This window comes from Gossypium raimondii, chromosome 12 (assembly GCF_025698545.1).
Source record: "Gossypium raimondii isolate GPD5lz chromosome 12, ASM2569854v1, whole genome shotgun sequence".
Classification (NCBI taxonomy): Eukaryota; Viridiplantae; Streptophyta; class Magnoliopsida; order Malvales; family Malvaceae; genus Gossypium; species Gossypium raimondii.
The window spans coordinates 9,942,233-9,965,107 of NC_068576.1; the positions used below are offsets into that span (position 1 = coordinate 9,942,233).

Below are 22,875 nucleotides of genomic sequence, written 5' to 3' on the forward strand. Positions count from 1 at the left end.
TTATTATCTGTGCTAGTGGAGCGGTGGCACCCGGAGACCCACACTTTTCATTTTCCGTGTGGGGAGTGCACGGTGATCTTGGAGGATGTTGCGATGCAGCTTGGGCTCCCAATCCACGGGACTCCCATAACGGGAGTATCTTCATTTACTGATCCGGCTGCACTTTGTTATCAGCTACTTGGAGACTCGCCAGAGGACGAAGAGTCAAATTTTAAGAGCTTAAAATTTACATGGCTGAAAGCCAAATTTGGACAGTCATCTGCGAATGCCACTGAAGGCGAGCTGATTGCGCTGCTCGAGCGTACATCATGCATATCCTAGGGGGAGTACTGATGCCCGATGCAAACAACAACAAGGTGCATATGATGTACTTGCCCCTATTAGCTGATTTGTCCAATGTCCGCTCGTATAGCTGGGGCTCCGCCGTTTTAGCAGTGTTATATCGAGAGCTTTATCGGGAGACAAACCCGGATGTTGTAGATATGGGCGGATGCCTCACATTGCTGTAGTCCAGGGCGCTCTATCGGATGCCATTTTTGACATCGATTAGTCACCAATCGTATGTTTATCCACTAGTGAACAGGTGATAAAATATAACTTGTCATTATTTGTAGTCATAGTATATTGACTAATGTTACCAACCCTAAACCCTATATTTGTTTTTATAGGTGAAGTCTTTATCTGGGTATCGGGAGGTCGCACACTGTCCCGATATACCGACTCATGATCGAACAGCATGCCGGGGAAGGGGTAAGCTGCTATTCTAATATTCATGACATCTTACTTTCTATATCTTACTCACACATTATGGCTAATTATAACCATTTTATTAATCATGCAGTTTATATGGATACCATACCGTAGGCCCGAAATTACAGATGTGGTACCCTAGTCTGCATACGTTCATTCTGACATATGGTGCACTAACGCACCAATTATAAATTTTAATGTAGTCTAGTGGTATCACGGGGATCGGGTGCTACGACAGTTTGGCTGTATCCAACATATCCCGGATCTGCCATGCGAGGTGGGGGCGGTTCACGGCATGAATAAGAGAGGAAAACCGCAGTTGGATTGGGGCATTAAGCACCAAAAATTTGCTGCGCTATGGAATGATCGAATACGTCGAAGACCTCAGATGGTTATGGCTTCCGATTCGCAACCATCATTAGAGTACATACAATGGTAATATAGTTGCGGGAAGCCATATATACTTAGAGGCCAGTTGACTGTAGTCCCCCCGCACATGCAGCGACTTGGGGGATCGTACCCAGTGGCCCCAGTGGAGGCGGAGCCTGTGGCATATTATGCTCCGGAACCAGAGCCCGAGCAGGAGCCCTGGCCAGATTCCAAACAATCACATTCACATGTGGATTCAGATAGCTATCATCCGGATTTGGCGGGCAGTGACTATATTCTGAGCTTCTAAGGGGGCGAATACGCATACGAGTTTGAACTCTTTGGATCCTACCCGCCGTAGCACGGCATGCCCGGCCCGTCTGGCCCGCATCCGCAGCATCATGAGACTCCTTCCGGTTCAAGTTCGTCGATGCCGAACGAGCCACATGATTTTTCCTCTATGTTTGCCACACCCCCACCTGCGCCGAATAATGATGTTGGTCATCGCGAACACCTAGAACGTGACCGTCGACCTCCGAATAGGTATACCCCTAGGACCACACCATCGAACCATCAATTTTAGGGGTTTATTGCACTTTTTGTACATTACAAAGTTTGTACTTTTTGTATAAATTTAATTATCCTAATTTTAGGTATGCTTACTATGGAACTTTTTTGTATAAATTTAATTATTCTAAATTTGCATTATATTAAAGCTAAATTTAAGGTTAAATGCCTCCATTTTCGATATAATTTTAATAATTCCAAATACCGTATACTATTTTATAACTTAATTTGGATACAATTTAAGCATAAGCATAAGCTGAATAATTTTTATTATTTCAAATGAATTATACTTTTTATAACACTACACATAAAAATTTTACATCATTAGGTCAATTCTGACCCGATTCGGACGATTGTCCAACATGAAAGTTTCGATGAGGGCATTTATTCCGACTATGACCACTTAACCTACATAATCCACAAAACTTACTGTCGGATTTCTCCCTAATGTCCATTTCATTATGGATTCTGCTTGATTACGGACAACCTCTTGGATTTTTCCGTAGCCCTCTGTCTGGGAGAAGCTCGAAAGTCGCCGGAGGTACCTCCCACGTAGATAGGTCAGGCAGGACGGGGAACTCATTTTCCCAGACACGCAATGTGCGCTTGAACGTGTACACATCATCGACATATTGTTCAACATTAAGGTTCACTTTAGCACACGCTGCCATGACATGCGTACATGGATAATGAAGTGTTTCGAACCTTCTGCACTCGCACCATCTGTTCTGGAGATCCACTCCATAGGACCTATTTGGTATACCAGGTCGACGACTGATAGTCTCAGTAACTCGAAACATTTCCAGCCGTCATGAATATATTTCAACATTCATTGACCTTACCATCTGACGGTTTGTAACCATTGCATCCCTGACATGTCTGACAAACACGTATCCCGTCTCCATCTGGTCGACTTGTTGCTGACCCATTCTTGGCATCAAGGTAGTCAACCTGTAGAATGTAGCAGAAAAGACAGATGCAATCGGAAGATGATGTGTTTTCAACAACACATTGTTGATCCCCTCCACTAAGTTTGTGGTCATTTGGCCATAACGAAAGCCCTCGTCAAAACTTTGAGCCCATTGCCACGGCTCCATCGTGCCCAACCACTGTCGAAAAGATGCGTTTGTTTGCCCCTCTATGTCACTCTCAAGTTAAATCATTCTTTGGCGGAAAATATGTGGCTCTAACTCGTACGCTGCATACGTATTAAGAAAAAATAAGTTCTAGTAACTCGATAACATAAAACATTACAACTTATATTGAAAATATAAGGTTATCATTTACCCATTGCCACGACTTGTCTCTTCTAGTCTGCATTCTTATAATCTTTGTGGAAGTTAGCCGCAATGTGACAGATACAGTAAACGGATCTCCATGGCACACCGGAACGCCTAATTGCTGCAATTAAACCTTTCCTCTATCGGAGATGATGCAAATGTTATCGTTGCTAATAACATACCTCCGCAGGTTAGTGAGTAAGAATTCCCAAGACTCCAAGTTCTCTTTATATACGATGGCAAATACTATCGGGAGCACGTTTCTATTATCGTCTTGAGCAACCGCAAGAAGTAGGATCTGTGTATATTTTCCATATAGCCAGGTCCCATCTACCTGCACAAATGGCTTACAGTGGGGAAATGCCCGCACACATGGAACAAACGTATAGAACATCCGATGGAAAATCCTTTTTCCCAACTGTAACTGGTTGTCCAGGTTGTAATAAGGCATTGTTTGTAACTCAATCACAGTCCCTGGTACGTACTCCCGCATAGCAGTTATCCATCCTTGTAGCTCGTTATACGAAGAATCGTAATCCCTATACAGTTGCTCCATTGCCATCTGTTTAGCTATCCATGCCTTTCGATATGATACTCGATACTGGAATCGTGCTTGCATTTCGATAATCAGTACCGAAACTTTAATGGTCGGTATGTCATTCACCATTAGCATGATACACGTAAGATAGTTTTCGAATCAAGTTTTCCATGATCTTCTGTCATACGTGTTGATGTGCATGTATGAGGACTAATAAATTTTCGTATCTCCCACATCTGAGAACTTTTAATGAATGCAGCTTGTACCCACCAATTGCAGCCTTCCGCTGCTTTCCAACACTCTCCAATATATATTTTCGGAGTAGACACTGCGACTTTATAATCCACTGATATGTTCATGCTGTACCATTTAATAGCAAATACGCACTCTTCTTTACAGCTTAATCTCTGGCCTATGAATAACTCATCATGATCAGAATTTACGGCCAGCTCGTGAGGATGAATTATTTCAGGGTACTCCGGGAACTCAGCTACATATGTTACGTCGGGGTTTATGAATGACATGTGTGGCCCAGTATTATTGTGTATCAAAATACGTCGCATCTGGTCCCCGACCGAAGAAGCGTTAATGTTTCCATCGTTGTTGATATCTTCATCGTCAATATCATCAGGTACATCGTCCACATCGGGATCACCGTCACTATCGACTTCTTCCTCCCAATGATCACTACCACCTTCTTCTTCACCACCAACCACATCAATATCGGGTGTAATATTCAAATCGATACCGATCCACCATCCACGGTTCTTGAGCTCCGTGTTCTTCATCAGATGCATTGACATCTTCATTTTGCTCTATACCAGCTAACTCAGCAAATAAGTGAATCGGTGCATTCTTGTCACTCCCATTCCCACAGTAAAGAGCGACCATTATCTCCACATCTTCGTCGTCTACAAGTTCCATTTCAGTGAATTTGACCGGATTTGTCGAAACTGGAAACTTGTAAAAAAATTTTGATATCCTTCTCCCACAACGTCTAAGAATTTTTACATTAATCATTGCCTTCATTTCATCCAACGAGACATTTCTATTAAATCTCATTGCTATTTGTTGTCGACATTCAAATACACATCCAACACTTGTTGTCAAGATGACTCCATCGAAATAAACACATACAAAAAACTTATCATCCATTTTCAATATTCAATCTGTCAAAAAATAAACAAAATCTCAAAAAAAAAATCTCAAACGGTAAATAAATTACTTAAATAAAAAATTAATGTTTCAATATTCAATTTTTCATCCTTAAGCTCATACTTTTTCAGTTATCATTTTGTACATGAACAACGTTTAACCACTAATCCTAATAACTAACACAATAACAATAATAATAGTTTTATACTCAAAATAATACTAACTAACAATAATAATATTAGTTTTTACGACAATAATACTAAGTAACATCTAAACCCTAAAACTAATAATAATACTAACTAAAACTATCAATTTGAGTTTTATTAATCTTAATAACTAAACTAACTACAAAAAATAATAAAAATTATACAAAAAAACATAAAAACAAGATAATCAATTATTTTTAAAAAAATACCTTTTTTTCTCTTCTCTTTCTCTCTTTTTCTCTCTTTTTTCGGCGCCACCTCGTTTTTCTCTTCTTCTTCTTCTTATTTTTCTGCTTCAGCTGGACGAACCCCTATTTATAACACAAGTGGTGCCGCCTATAAGAAATGCACCTTTGGTGCCGCCTATGGCACCTCCTCCTCCAGTGTCCTGTCACGTCAGTCGTAGCCTTTTTTTATTTTATTTTTTTGTATTATTTTGGTAAATAATAAAAAATGTATAATATTTTGGTATTTTTTATTTTTTTATAACATTTTAGTAAAAAACCTGAAATAAAATGCTGTCATATATCTTTAGAGAATATTAAAAAATAAAAATAAATTAAAATAGACATGTGTCATTTATTGAATTGCTTGTTGAACTAAAAAATTCCTTTGATCATAGATTTTTAAGTAGAGTTTTAGATTTCACAAATAAAATTTAGAATTAACAAATATTTTAAGGGTATAATAAAATATTAAAAAATACATGTCAGTTTTTAAAACTACTTGTAAAATAAAAAAATATACTGTTAATATACGAAATATTTACCTCTTAATAATTCCAGAATAAAAAATCTTAAAATGAAATAATATAATAAAATTATTGGTAGTGTCCTTAAACAATCCCTTGTAACTCGTAAACGAAATAAATATTATGGAAATAAGAAAATAAAATTGAAATTATAATAGCGAAGTTGAAAGGTCAAAAGATGATGATGTCATTGGCTATCTTTTTTTTTCACTTCTTTAATCTTTTTCTAGATGAGACGTATGATGTATGATATGAAAGTGCTTTGGTTTTTTTATCTCCAATTTTTTTGATTAATTTACCTAAAAAAGGCTAATTTCTAAGTATATTTATAGAAATGGGTTAATTTCTACACTATTTATCGAAAAGGATCGATTTTGGCAAAATGTGTTTACGTAAGCACAAAAAGCATCTTTGGGGGACCAATTTTGCCATGTCAGCACAAAAAGCACTGACGTTGACGCTCTTTATTGACGTGGCAAAATCGCTCCCCTAGAGGTGCGTTTTGCTCCGTGTTTTTTCCCAACTGCTATTTTATTTTTTGACCGTTAGGGGGTCCAACGGTAAAAAAAGAGTATAAAAACCCCCTCCTATTATTTTACACAATATTTCTTCAAATTTTGGCAAAAAACTCTCAAATTTCTCCCTAAATTTCTTAAAGCTCTCAAATTTCTCTTTAAATTTCTCAAAGCTCTCTTTAATTAATTATTTCCTTTTAATTTTTTTTCTAAATTAGTATTATTTTTTTATAATTTCAAAAATATTTGATCGTGTTAGTAATGACCGATGAATTAATTCGTCTCGATCATAAACATATCTCCGTCGAACAAATGAAAATAGTAAGGATTCATTTAAATTTTTTAATATTATTTAATATTTTTTCATGTAATTTTAATTAATTTGTATTTTATAATTTTTATAACAGTTTATAGATCAGGTGTTACAATGTTATATTCGTAATATGTCTAGTTCTCCATCATCGTTGATAGAAAATTACTTGAGGGAAACGAGTTTTTGGCACGTGGCCACTATAGGGCAGGGGTGTAAGTTGGACCCGAAACTCATCAGCGCGTTAATAGAGAGGTGGAGACCCGAGACACACACATTCCATCTTCCATGCGGAGAGTGTATTATCACTTCGGAGGACGTGCAATTACAATTAGGATTGTCGGGGGATGGGTCTGCACTCACCGAGTCCGTTCAATCTGCTGATTGGGGAGCCATATGCTATGATCTTTTGGGTGCGATTCCCGATAATATTTACGGAGATCAGATCGAGATGAACTGTTTACGAGACATATTCCCGGAGCCGGGGAATGATTCGAATGAAGTATAAAGAATACGGTTTGCTCGGGCATATATCATTGAGACGATTGAAGGTTATTTGATACCAGACTTGTCACGAAACCTCGTACATTTGAGGTGGCTGCTGAAACTCATTGATTTTAGAGTAGTTGGTGAATTTGGTTGGGGGTATGCCATGTTGGCAACATTGTATCGGGAGATGTGCGGGGCGATGCAACCAAATAAAGCCAAAATCAGAGGTTGCTTATCATTACTACAATCATGGGCTCGGTTTCACTTTTCATTTTTATATCCTCTAGTGAACCACCCATATACATTCTCACTTATAACGAGGTAAAATTTTTATTTAATTTTACAAGTATTACATAGATTTAAAATAAAATTGTATGTTAAAAATTTATTTAATTAGGTAGAACCATCCAGCGAGTTATGTTGGAATACCTACCGCTTTTTAAGATATACGGCTTTTATTAGAACAACGGTCGGAAGCGCAAGTAAGTATTAAATTAAAATATATATACATAAAATAATCGTTTCATATTTAGTATTTATTATTATGTATATAACTAATATTTTTATCACGTTCATGTAGTTTCAATGGACACCATACGAGGATTCGACAATTCGGGTAGTAATTCCGGATGAATTCTTTCAAAATTCAAACATTTGGCATGTTAATGTCCCATTGCTCAACTATGCTACTGTCGAGATGCACCAGACGGATAAAGTGTTGCGACAATTTGGATTCCAACAACGGATTCCCATTGGTCGAATTTGGGCAGTAATTCCGGATAAATTCTTTCAAAATCCGAACATTTGGCATGTTAAGGTCCCATTGGTCAACTATGCTACTGTTGAGATACACCAGACAGATAAAGTGTTACGACAATTTAGATTTCGACAACCGATTCCCGAGGCACCTGAGGTGCTCGATAAAGAGCATAAAATTAACTTACGGTAAACAAATACGAATTGGCCGGTATTCTTCTCGAAATATATCAAAATTTGGAAAATCGGTATGATCATATACCTATTTCCGAACCGATCATCGTTTCAGAGTTAGCGTGCGCACTGGATTACATATCATGGTTTAGGATCCATGATAAGCCATATTTATCGTCGAAAGAGCAGATGCGTCGGTGAATCCGTGTCGAAAGAGAATGATGGGGCCTTCTAAATCCAATGATAAGGGATAACGACACGAAGCCATCAACAGTGCCCACACAATCACCGGGCCCAAAGCCTCAACCGATGACACCCAAACTACAGCCCCTTCAGATTATGCCAGGTGCGTATCCTAACCATTATATGTTTCATTTTCCCAGTCCTATGCCAGGTTGAAATGTATGGCCCGGTGCATCTCCTTTCCTGATGACTCCGACTCAACTGACGATATATAGGTTATCATCGCCGGAGGGATCGTATGAGACACCGTTAGGGAGCTCATCTCATTAACAATCCCCATCGCCTTATGATATTCAAACACCTCCGCCGTGGTTGATGCAAACACCTCTACATTTTTTATTCTATCAAGGTGGGTCATCCTCCCAACACCCACAACCGGAGCAACCACAACCCTCGCCGGAAGCTGAACCAAGGAGGAATCCAGTGCGTAATCGTCGACCACCCCCATGTGGCACTGATTTCGACCGGCACACATTGATTTTTAAATATATTTGTAAAAATTGTTTTTATATTGTTTCATTTAATAAAATAAAAATTGTTTTTAATATTTTAATAGTAAATTATTTTTATATTTTTAATAAAATAGAAGTTTTTTTGAATAAGGCAATAGAAATAATGCAATATAGTTTCATTACAACAATTAACAACTATTTCGGTTTGGACATGATCGAATTGTATGACCTGAGTTTCTACACCATTCGCACAACTTCTGTTGGTTCATTATTTCCTGGATATCTATATTATTGCGTATTCTACTCGAGCAAGGTTAACCTTTTGCTTTGCGACGCAATTCTCTATCCGGTAACAACTTAAACGGAGCAAGCGATACAGACAACCACTTATGTTCATCTGAGATCGGTGGAAATACGTGTCTCCACATATTATACATGTATTCTATTTTGTACACTTCGTCGACATATCTCATGGGATCCAAATGGAGATTTTAACAAGCTGCAATTGTATGAGTGCATGGATAACGAAGTACGTCAAACGTCCCACAGTCACAAGTCGTATTTCTCAGGTGTACACGATGTTACCTGCAGGTAATACATTGGTCTGGTCTATCAAACTTCATCACACGAAACCATAGGTTGTCGCAATCATGACATACTATGTGCATGGTTTTGTCCCGCGCCTTTTCCTTGTTAATTTCTTGCAATACCTTCCGGAACCATACATGGCCTCCTTGTATTTGGCTTTTATAACTTGCAGCTCGCTTTAGAAATAATGCCACCAAACGAAAATATGTCTCACGCACAACCGAAGTTATCGATAAATGACGCGTTCCTTTTAGAACAAAATTTATGCATTCAACCAGGTTTGTGGTCATATGACCATATCATAGGCCACCTTCGTATACTTGTGTCCACTGTTCGAAAGGTATACTACAAAGGTAGCCTGTGCCTTGATCGTTAATTGAACACAAAATCCCCAACATCTCATAAAAACGATCCTTATTGATCTTGTACGCTGCCAATATAAGTTGATAGCGAAAATTACATGCCACTATTCCATTCAGAATAAATTGAATATTACAAACAAAATTATATTAATAGAGATTAAATACGCATGTTGGATACTTACGGTCGTTCAGTGATAGATTGATATTACCAGTAGTAGTTGGACGTAACGTACCTTAGACAATACCGATGGTGTGTGCAATCCCATAGGCTTCATTGTCGCTTAATTGCGGCTAGTATTCTAGTGCCCCTATCTGATATAACACATATATCAAGTTGGGGGCATACATGCCTCCTTAACCTAGAAAGAAAGAAATTCCAATCATCACCTGACTCTATTACAAACACAGTTGAAAGGATTCTCCCACCGTCATCCAATGCCTCAACTAGCAATAGCTGATGGGTATATCTACCATACATAAAGGTACCGTTAATTTGTACCAATGGCTTGCAATACACAAATGCGTCTCGGTATTGCTTAAAGCTCTAGAACAGACGCTTGAACACTTGGCATCCACGGAGCAATCGGTCGTTGTAGTACGCAGGGACCGTTTCAAGGTTTGTTATGCAACATGGGACGTACCTCTCCAGCACCTGACACCACTGCCACACCTTATTATATGAAGTGTCTCACCCACTATGCATATTTTCCAATGCCTTCTGTTTAGCTATCCAAGCCTTGCGGTAAGAGGACGTATACCTCAATTGGCTACGAATATTGGCAATTAAGATCGACACAGAAGTCCTAGGATTCGCTTTCAACATCGTTAGTATTAAGCTAGCTATTATACCTGAATCTATCTTGGGATGATCTTGTGAAACACCTGTTAAGAAGTACGTTAAATAATGCAACATTAAGTAATAACATTATTATTAAAAACCCTAAACACTCAGTGATACTGTACCGACAACACATGTATGTGGACATTTATACTTTTTTATCTCCCACAAGCTTGTCTTTTTCCTAAAAGAAGTCATGATTTTCTATGAACATGTACTGTCTTACACTGTACACTTGGCCTCGAACTTCTCGAATTTAGATTTAACCATGTTGTAGTTAACCTCGCGATTGATGCTATGTTATTTTAATGCACCAAGAAAACTATCCTTACTGGAAAACTCCTTACCAACTTCCAATTCACCAGAATCTAATGACGAACTTGTGTGGTCACGCTTTCTGTGTGGTAGATCTGAAAAATCCAACGTATCATCTGTAAATATATCGACATTATGCATGTGGGCTGGAGGCAAGTACGCCTTGAATCATGGATCTTCTTCTTCATATGAACCCCTTTCAACGTCTTCAGGTTCAGATGGAATAGGCTCTGGTTCATAAAATAATGCAACTTCTGCACCATCGAGGTCGGGCTCTTGAGATAGATTTACATCAGACTCATCATCCAACCCACCATCATCTGTAACATACGAGGTTCCCTCGCCGATAGATGTCGAAAGGAGTACATGATCCCTTCTTGTGGGCATTTCGTAACGTCCCCAATCAGATGTGGGTTGCCAACCACTAAAAGTTGATGTCATCCCCTAATACGTATTTCCAGCATTGAACATCGACCCACAGATGTGCATGTCCCATCCACTAATGGAGTGTTGTGCAGGAGTTGTGTATTCCATATTGCCACCAAACACGGGTACTCCGTGTTTTGCCTCCTACTAATAGAGTGTCGGGTAGGGGTTGTGTATTCCTCTCGAACAGTAATAGATGTTGAAGTCGCAAATTTTTCATTTGGCGATGAAAATTGTACATATAACTCAAGATAGGGTGATCCACTAACGAAATGAGTATGGACCATCGCCTTAAAGCTACGACCACCTTTGATATCAAATGAGTCATATGTCACGGGATCAATCGAAGCACAAAATCGATACTTAATGGAAGAAACCCTCATTGGCGTCGTTCCGAAAATTTTGCGCCTAATTCTTTTACGAAATTCTTCAAATCTATAGTTTGGTTAAAAACCAGTCGCGTTGTGTTCTCCGATAATAAACAACGCCACTCTCGATGTCACGGACCTCACCATCATAGTAAATAACAGCATTAATACGTTCACTCATCTTCAATTTCTATTCTGCTTAGCCTCTTTAATTTTTCTTGCTGTAACTTATGCAACCTGAAAATGAAATTTGACTCATTTATACCTAAGGCTAAACATGAACTACTATAGAAAAATAGCGTCGACGTGGGAGCTTTTTTCATCAATTTTATTGACAGTGCATCCTGCTTGAAGCGTTTTTGACACTATTTGTTCAGAAACATCTTCTCAAAATTATTTTTTCAGGAACTACTGTAGAAAAAAGCGTCCACGTGGAACCTTTTTCAATAATTTTGCTGACAGTGCATCCTGCTTGAAGCATTTTTCACACTATTTGTTCAGAACCGTATTCTCAAAATTATTTTTCAGGAACTACTGTAGAAAAAAATAAAATCCTTATTGTCAATATAATTTTCCCTAAACCCTAAACCTAAACACAATATTATTTTTAAAAAACTAAGCCCTAATTTAATTAATTTAAAAAAACACTAAATCCTAATTTATTTTTTAAAATTCCTAAAACCCTAAATTATTTTAACAAAATCCTAAACTTTACAAATCCAACCCTAAATTATTTTAACAAAATCCTAACCCTAAAAACCCTAAACCAAAAAACCCTTGAGACTAAACATGCAAAAAGCCATAACCTAGAAAAAACACGGAGCAAAACGCGCCCCTAGGGGCGAGATTTTGCCACGTCAGCAAAGCGCGTCCACGTTAGCGCGTTTTGTGCTGACATGGCAAAATCGCTCCTCTAGGGGCGCATTTTGCTGAAGTTTCACCCTAAAACGCTCATACGTTGACGCGTTTTGCCAAAATCAGCCCTTTCCGATAAATAATGTAGAAATTAGCCCATTTCCGTAAATATCTTGGATATGGACCTTTATAGGTAAATTATTCAATTTTTTTATTTTGAATATTCTTTTCTTTTTGAAAAAAAAAATCTTTTTACCCTTTCCAATTATTTGGATAATAGTTAACAGATCAGGTATCCTCGTACTTATTGATACTAGAAGATGTACTACTTTTGACAAAATAAAATAAAACCATGGTATCAAAAGACATATTTGCAATATAATTTTTATACAAATTTTTAAGAAAATATGAGGTTTAAAAATTAAAATATATGATTGAGTCTTAGTTCGATTGGTATGGATATTATTGTGAATATAAGAATACTTGAGTTCGAATATGCTGAAATATATTATCTTTCTATTTAGATATTATATTTAAAAAAAATATATAATTAAAATTGTTAAAAAAATTGTTAAAAAAATTAAGTAAAAAGTTTGCATCCTAATTTATAAAAGTAACAAGAAATTGGGCCTTGGGATGCCCCTTCAGTGGACCTTAGGCAGCGTGTAAACGTATTAAGTAATGATATAGAGAGGTGCCTACTGCCTACCTACCCGGCCACGCCCCAACCACCGCTCCCATCTACTCTGACACTGACCGTATCTGTTTTTTGGGGTCGGGTCATACCCACCCCTATTACCCATAGACTATCGGCCGCATCTACAACTTGCATTTTGTTAATTGTTTTTGATGGACAACTCAACCAAGTCTTCCTTAAATAATCTATGAAAAGAAGCCTTCGGGTTTAGGGTTTTGATCTTTACGTGCATCCAAGCTTCCACTTTTGGATTTCCTCTAAATCCTCTTTTGTATACAGTTGGAAAATTGAAACCAAATATTCTTTCCCAGCTTAGCTTGCATCACCATCACCATCAACCTAATTTGGGTTGGCAGGTGACATTTTGATTGGTATGGAATCATGGGATTGTGCTTTAAGCACGTCCCAGAATTCCCTTCTGTTTTTGATTTTTTTTCTTTTTAATAAGGAAAAGTTTAAGTGAGAAGGGGAGAGACAACTAAATTATTTTGATTGAGTGTTAAAAGCAATACTTAGATATCGCTCATTAAATAAGACTATTAATGAGATTTGAATATTTATATTTAATGAAATACTAATGAATACTCAATTGAGTTAATTGTTTAGAAATTTGTAACATGACATTAATTATGAAATGTAAGAAAAAAGGGTTCTATTTACTACATAGCAATGCAGACAGTGATGGAGTTACTACAATTGAAGTGGAGTTAGACGTGTCGAGGTTCTTCTACTCCACAACTTTGTATTTCTTGATTCCTTAACTCCATTTACATTGGCAACCACCTTTTCCTCGTACAAAGGATTGGTGACGAAGCCAGCTGCTTGATCACAAGTCTCCCAATCAAAATCTGATAAGGTGCCACGTGGGCTTGAAAATTGCTTCGTCTGCCCAAGGGAAGGAACTCTTGCACCTTCCGCAATCTTATGACCATGCTTTGTCACTTTTGATGCCTGTTTCCCCTTCACTTGTTCTGCACATGTTACTTGCGGTGGAGGTGAGGGTAGCTTAGATTTGCTGGCAGCTTGTTTTTTCTTTTTGTTGCGCTTGATCTGGCCGATGCACGAAACTTTTGGGGAGGCAGGCTCACGTGCATCAAAGCTCCCATTCCTAGACTTCCTTGGAGCTCCCTTGGGAATCAAGGATACGATGGTCGGAGCTGAGGAAGAAGACCCTTTGCCAACAGGGCTTATTGGTGGGCTGACTTGGAAAGTGAGTACAGCTGGTGATGATACAAGTTTAGGCAGAAAGGACAGTATCTTCCTCTGTTTCACTTTCACCACCAGTTTGTCCATGATCCCCAGATCAGACGCTGCAACACAGGGTCTAATTGTTGATGTAGAAAATGGTGAGAGAGAATGAATAAACGATGGCTTAAAACAAACTTGCTTGCCGGCCACAACTTTGCATACGTCTTACCAAGTCACTCTCACGGACGGCCGACGATCATTGACCTTTTTTAGATGATGCAATTAGCTGCTCCATTGAAATTTAATAATCTTCAGTAAAAATAATAATGTTTAATAAAAAAATGTCTGTTTTATTCATTCAAGTATACCACTACAAACAACTTGAAAAATGTGATGCTATTTTAGTGATAGACTCGGCATGCACACAATATTCTCTCGAGAGGAAGAGAAAGAGTTTAGATTGAAGGTGAGCGAGCTAGGGTATTGGGATTTATACTTTGAGATGCTCTCCCATGCAAGATGTAAGAGCTGAACACGTAAAGGAGATGAAAGTCTAGAAGGAGAGTCGGACCAGTAGGGACAAGCTAGGAGTGGAATTTGGTATATTAACAGCGCATATTTTTTTTAAAAATATATATAAACGAAATTAAAGAATTTTCATTTATCTCATTCTTTTATATATATATATATATATATATTATGTTTTTAGTTTATCATATAACATGTCATTGTCTGAATTGTGTGTATGGAGTTTTAAATTTCATTGGACACTAGTATAACATATCAAATAATTTTTCTTATATATTAAGATGACATTTGGTATGATGGAAATTGGAAATATTTTACTTTCTAAGAAATTTAATTTGATAGAACATGATCTCTTAACGGAATATAACATTTCTTTGAGAATTACTTTTTATTAATATGTTATATAAATTTTAGTTAAAGTTTAAATTTTGACCTGTTTAGAGATCGTGCTTCACTTTTTGACTATATCTTGAGTTATATAATTTCGTTTTATAGAGATATTGAAAGTAATAATTGAAGAAGATTACATTAACATGAAAATATGCTTTAATTCATTAGGGCCAATTTGTCCGAATTTTAACATCTAAATACACATTTTAGGATTAGAATTAGACTTATCCGCATATAAAATTATTATATTTTAGTGAGTTGATAAATTTTTTTTTAGTTAAATTAAGGGATTTTGCAATTTTGATTCTTCAAATTTTAGGATCTATCTTTTTATTCTTTCACCGTTACTTAGTATTTTCATGTGTTTTAGTTTTAATTACAAAATTTTAAGTATTTGATTTGATAGTTTGGAATATTTGTCTTGATAATTAGAATTCGCCATTATAAAATAATTTTGCTGTTGTAGTGTTCTTAAAAAAATTGACGTCAACATTTGATTGAAATGATTAACAATATTAATTATTTAGACTAAGTAATGGCATTATAAAATAGAATAAACCAAATTATATAGAAAATTAAAACATATATATATATATATATATTAAATCTCAAGTTTCAACATAGTATAAGAGCCTAAATTAAAAATTAACCATTATCTTATAATGTAAGGAAGAAAAAAAGGAAAACTCAAAAGAAATAGGAAGTCACTCATCACCTCTAAGATTCTAAAGACATTCAAATTATATATAACCGTGTAATATTTTAGTAGAAAGTTAGCAATATTAACTATTAGGACTAATTAATAATATTATAAAAATATAGAGATCAAATTACTTAGAAATTAAAGTATAAGGATTAAGTTAAAATATAATCATAATAGAGGGATCAAATTGAAACTTAGCCACTAATCTATAATATAAAGAAAAAGAAAGGGAGCACCATGAGATGCCATGTGTCAATAAAAGAAAGGTCCTTTGAATCTTCCATTTATATAGTTTATAGATAATTTTCAAATATTATAAATCATTTTCACCGTAATAGTCATGAATGATGCATAAACTGAAGTGTAGTCAGCGAGAAAAGAAAATGTTATCAAATTTACCGTTATAAATTTTACAATTATTGAGAATTTTAAAAGGGTTAAATATTAATTAGTTAAAATGCTAAATAAGTCCTTGGGAAATAATTTAAAATTAATTAAACCTTTGAATTATGATTTGTACCCAATTGAGCCCTTTGAATTCATTTTTCCATCAAAATTTCTGATGGGCCGTTAAGTGTTGATGTGGCAGTTGAGGTGGAAAGCTGACATGGTGACGACATGAAAAAAGATAATATGGAAGGCTTAATTGATTTTTTTTTATTTTGCAAGGGCTTAATTGACAATTTAAATAAAAAAGTTATTAAAATTATAAAAAATCTATTTTTAAAATATATAAATTATAAAAATAGTGAAATATTATAGAAAAATTTTAAATGTTATAAATTTTTTAGAAAATATATAAAATTTTTTAAAATTATTCAAATATTATAAAATAAAATTACTTGTAACGATCAGATTTTCAATTGTATCGAAAAATGTGGTTTCAAAATCTCATTTTCGTAAATCGAGTCCGTAAATATAAAATAAGAATATTTATAGAGTTAATATAAAAATATATTGAAGAATGGTCGAGTAGTTTTGCAGAATAATTAGTCAATTGAAGCTCAGAGACTAAATTGTAAAAGTCCGATCACTAAGTTTTAATTAACAAAAGACTTAAGGGCTTAAATAGTAATTAAACAAAGGTCCAAAATGAAATTAAATCATTCTTAAGTATAAGTTAGTGGATGACAATGTGAAAATCCACTTGGGGTGATTAGCATAAAATTAGCATGATTAAAGCTTAATTAAGATAATTAAGTTGGGTTAATTAAAGTATAATTAAAGTATATAAACTAAGTTATAGGATGTGTAAGTATCATCTTCTTCATTTCATTTTCTATTGTCCAAATAAGATAAAAAAACCAAAGAGAATGCTTTCAAACCCTTATGCATCCAACCATTTAATTAGGTGAGTAATTCAAGTCATTTTCTTATAATTTTTATGGATTTATGGTCATGAGAGTTTGATTTAGCTAGTCCATATACCAATTTGATAAACAGTTAAAGTTTTAAAAAGCTGTCATTGTTGATTAATTGATGAATTAGGCTTGAAATTGATAGATTTTAAGTTTAGATTATGAAAAGATTTAGATTGTAAAGTTAATGTAGCTTGTTTGTTGACTTTATTACATTAGGGATCAAATTGAATAAATCTAAAACCTTTCATGGAATTATGTTAGAAATAGAAAATATAAGGTCCCTAATGAGAATATGTGAAATTGGATTTTAATCCAAGCTAGGAATTGAAAGTTATGCCTATCCCGAGTTTAGGGACTAAATTGAATAAAATATGAAGTCTGTGGGAAAAATAAAAATAGATTTATTAGGATAATGCATCTCATAATATGTGTAATAATGTTTGTTATTGGTTTGTTAAACAAAATATTTATATAGATCAAGATTTGGATCAAAGTAGAGCTAATAAGGAAAATCAAAATTACAAATTAGTCCCTAAGTGATCCACTCGTTTTGTATTTTGAAAAGGTAAGATCATATGGAACTTACTATTTGATCTTGCGTGATATGTATGCTTGTGTTTAATTTGTTATATATATTTGTTTGAGTATAATTTGAAATACTAGTGAATTTGGCATATATGGCTAGTAATAGATTGAATTGAAATATTATGTGATAATTGACTATTATGAGATAGTGTAAGGTATAACTATGAAAATTTGAATGATTGTAGGGTATGGAAACGAAAGTGTGATCATTTATAGGGTGTGATATGTAAATGCGGATAATTACAGGGTATAAACATGTGAAAATAATTGTTTACAGGGAATGGTAATACATATATGTATAATTGATGCCCATGTGAACTTAGTAAAATGTTAAGGATACGATAGCCATGTTAATAGGGTCATATGCGTGTTTGTACGAGATATGTGAGTGTACAAAGATTATTACAGGTTGTATCGAGATCCAGTATTTGTTGCGGATCATTAAGTATTATACGTCTCTACGGAGACTTTGGTATGGTGGAGGGATGTATTAGCATATGAATATGCATTTGATGCCTACAGGTTTTGCACTTCGGTGCCTTTGTGTAGTGTAGTTTAAGCTCTTACGAGCTATCTAGTGTGGTGTAGTTCACCCATGTATCCAAGTTCGTCTTATTAGGGTTCCATCGGGTGAAACATTATAATTGAAATTGAAAACTTGAAAATGTAATGAAAATGGATTCGATAAAACAATCTGATATGGCATTGAAATGAATAATGTGAAATTGGTATAAACTTATAATTTGATAATTGAATATGACATTGAAATGAATTAGGTGAAATTAGCATGATCTTATGAATTGATGATAGAATATGACATTGAGATGAGTTACGTGAAAGTGATATAAATTGGTTATGATTTGAGCTTTTCTTATAATGTCTAATGTGCATGAATATTTATGCCTACCTTGTTGTTATTCTAAGTGCCATGTCCTAGCCAAATTTATGCCAAAACTATGGTAGCTAACATGCTTGTGTATGATCAAGGTAAGCATATTATTTTCCATTCGAACTTACTCAGCACATGTATGCCTACTCTAATTGTTTTCCCTTATTGTAGATAATCAACTTGCAGAACTCTCAAAGTGGGATCTTTGTGGACATCACACTATCGTTGAACATGTAGAGTTATGTTCATTTTGAGTTCAAGTATTATGAAATGTATATAAGGGCACATTGTTGTGCAAATGATCATTTTTGAGTGGATAATTTATGTGGTAATTGTGGTTGTGGTTGAACTTGTATGTTAAGCTTGTAACACCCCGACCCGCGTCTGTCGCCGGATTAGAGTTACGAGGCATTACTAAACAAAGCACACATTCAAAAACACATAAAACCCAATTTAAACAAAATGATCATGAACAAGCCATTTTTAAACCAAACCGATCACAAGCATGTAAATTAAACTATTTTCCCATGGCTATTTATATATTATGATAGACTATGCTGATGATCCCCGAGCTCGTAACGCGACTCCAAAATCTATAAAACAGAGGTAAACAAAAACACACACAGTAAGCTATTAAAGCTTAGTAAATCTAAAGCTTAACAAATTATATAAAGAATTAAAAAAAAACAATTAAACAAGTTCTTGGTATATCTATTGAATTTAAAAAAAAATCACATATATATTGTCTTTTGAATATTTGCTATTCATAATCCCTTATTTATAATCAAACATATGAATTCACAAAATACAAATCACTAAACTCATATATAAATACAAACAATATGTACACCACCAATTTTATATATATATATATATATATATATATGCATTCAATCAAAAGTCCTACTTACGAATGCATTACATATTATTTGTATATAATCATATGCATACAAAATTTTCATAATTTAAAACTTAATCTATATACATTTCAATTATGAATAACCGAATGCTTATGTATTTGCACCAAACAAATTATCATAACCAAATGAATATACATATACATCAAATAAATATATTCAGATATAATCACATTTACCAATATATATATATATATATATATATATATATATATATATAACACAGTACAAACATATTCCTTAAAACATATATCAAATGCATATATAAATTTACTAAATGCATATAACCAAATATATATAATTTCATATATAACAAGTGCAATAAACGTGTATATATATATATAAATATATATATATACTCTCCAAATATAATAACAAGTATTTATCGCTCATCAAACTTATTTATCAAATATATATACTTGATCTTCAAATATACATATTATTTACATATCACGTACATATTCAATATATTGAATCCAGTAATATAATCACCGGCATTTAGCCTGCTAGGTTGTAAAACCTGATTTAATACACCGGCTTTTAGCCTGCTAGACTTATGGTCCGAATAATTTCACCGGCATTAAGCCCGCTAGACAATGAGTCGAATTATATCACCAAACATCAAGCACGCTAGACAATAAGTCCGAATTACATTCGATCACTTTATATTAGTCGTTCAAACTAACAACCTCATATATTCATTTCCATTCAAGAACTTTCGCATGAATAAATTCACATAATCGAAACTTTCTTAAACATATATAAGTTCCTTACCTAAATTCATTTCAAGAACATATTTGCATATACTTGCTTCATCGCATTTCATAATATCTTACATATATCCTACCTAAATTCGGATTAAGTACCTATTCATGTATGTAAACATATCCAATCAAATATAGCATATACATATATTTTCAACTCACACGTAAACATACCTATTCAATACTACATATATACTCATGAATTACATGTCTTAAATTAATCCCAAAGGTTTATACACGTATATACATATATATGTATATTCGAACTTTAATAATACATGTATATCATTCATACTTTATTTTATTTCAATCAATATGCTTTTAAAATAAAGTTCAACAAAATCCAATACATTTACATACCTATATATCGATTTAATAACATTAAATAGCTAATAGACTTACCTCGGACAGTGAAAAATTGAAATCGGATAATTAGTCAAAAATTTTGGTTTTTCCCCGATCAAGCTCCGATTTCTTTGGTTCTTGATCTAAACATATTCAAAATGAGCTAGTTTAAATATTAATAACTTCAATTTAATCCAAAAACACATAAATTGGAAAATTACAAATTTGCCCCTAACATTTTACATTTTTCACAATTTAGTCCAAATTTATACAAAACACAAAACATTCAAATTTTTACTATACTAAGGTTAGGCCGAATCTTCATTATACTCATACAAGTCCATGCATTTCATTTATTTCGTATTTTAGTCCCTCAAAAATTTATTTTCACAATTTAACTCTAACTACTCAATTTCACCAAAACTTCCAATACAAAACATATTAATCTAAAATATATCTTTCATTATTCATCATCAAACATCACATAACACAAATGTTCATCAATGGCACAACTCAAATATTCATCAAAATTAAAAATTCAAACATGGGTCGGATAGTATTCGAAACAACGATCTCAAAAACGTAAAAATAATCAAAAATCGAACAAAGAACTAACCTTAATCAACAATAGAAATGCCGAACCCTAGAAAGCCATGAATAAATTCCCAAAGTTTCCTTATTCGGCCAAAGAGATGAAAATGTCTTATGATTTCTTTACTTATTTTAATTATAAGATATAATTTAATATTTTACTAAATTAACCTTATTATAATAAATACTTATAACATATATATTATGGACAATGTTGTCATATACCACCCACTAACTAAATCTTGGTCTAATTACATCTTTAGACCTCCCACTTAAAAAGACAACAACAAATAGGTGCTTTTAAAATTTAACCTCTAACTTTTATTTTACGCGATTAAACCCTTTTCATCGAATTGAACCTTCAAACGATTAAATTTCCACACGAATTTTTCACACCTATAACTTAACATATAATAAACATTAAAAATAATATTAAAATATTTTTTGACTATAATTTGTGGTCCCGAAACCATTATTCCGATTAGGGTCAAAATCGGGTTGTTACAAAGCTTGACATAAAACTTATTTGACACATGGTTTTGGTCATGTTTGATGTAAGTATGTGCGATGATCTTAAACTTACATGAGTTTGGTATGTTAAAGGTTGCAAAGTGAAGTAGTTGGGCAAGATAAGTTAATGAATGGTTTGAAAATGGTATGTTTGAATGTTAAGAATGAAATCTAGTTTAGTTTATGGTTTGTTTCGATTCATGTTAAGACCATATAAGTTTTTTTATTTTCAATTTGCATAGGTAAAATGTATGTGAACTTGAAATGAGGTAGCTTGATATGACTAGATTGATAAATGACTTGGATGAGTTTAAATGATGATCATGTGTTGTATGTTATATTAAATGCTTGGTTTCAAATGTTCATATGTTTGGATTGGTGTAGATGGACATGGAATGATGTTATAGAAGTATATAAGTGTTTGTTAGGAAGCATGAAAAATATGCCAATGTGTTCTTTGCCAAAATAGATGCAACATCATGAGCACGAGTCCTCAACATTGTGACATAGATCGACAATGAGTGACGTTGTGACGTTAAGGTGTCTGAAGTCGCGACGTAACTCAGTAACTGATGATGTCGCGGCGTCAACCCGCAAGTCTAAAAACTTTACAATTTGTCCTTAATTCGACTTCAAGTTAGAAAAAGAGCTTTTGTAAGCTTGTATGAGACTCAGAAATGATTATGTAGCATAGTATGAATGCATAATATACTTATTTGCATGTGTAAATGGTTGTATGATGTATAATTGATTGTAAATTTTCTGGCAACGGATGTGGTATCCTGTAGCTTGGACCTAATAACCGGGTTGAGTATAGGGTGATACATTACTACACCTTTTTGTTTTTTCTCACACATTATTGTACATCATACCTTAACCTCCTTATCAACTTCTTTTGCATCATTCTTTCTCAATTAAAACATTACCCATTATTAGATGTGTTTGTGGGGTAGGTTGAGCTTAGACCAATTTTAAAAAACTTTTTCAAGTCTAAGCCCAACTAGACTTGGCTTGTCGAAATGGTTTGTTTCATTATTTTTAAAAATTGATAAAATATTTTATTTAAATTTAATTATAAGATATGTAAAATATTAATTTAA

The 22,875-nt window shown here is 34.2% G+C and overlaps 1 protein-coding gene and 1 long non-coding RNA gene across 2 annotated transcripts; both read right to left on the bottom strand.

Moving 5' to 3' along the window:
• Positions 1–13,576: 13,576 nt before the first annotated feature.
• LOC105763205 (uncharacterized protein At1g76070) lies at positions 13,577–14,643 on the bottom strand. Its single transcript, XM_012581334.2, has one exon. The coding sequence runs from the start codon at positions 14,295–14,297 to the stop codon at positions 13,695–13,697; it is 603 nt and encodes a 200-aa protein (XP_012436788.1). The 5' UTR covers positions 14,298–14,643; the 3' UTR covers positions 13,577–13,694.
• A 4,512-nt stretch (positions 14,644–19,155) lies between these two features.
• LOC128035418 (uncharacterized) lies at positions 19,156–21,349 on the bottom strand. The gene is made up of 3 exons (XR_008191911.1): positions 21,291–21,349; positions 20,732–20,817; positions 19,156–19,241 (listed from the first exon to the last, which is right to left on the bottom strand). It is a non-coding gene; the product is annotated as an uncharacterized LOC128035418 (long non-coding RNA).
• Between the last annotated feature and the right edge of the window lie 1,526 nt (positions 21,350–22,875).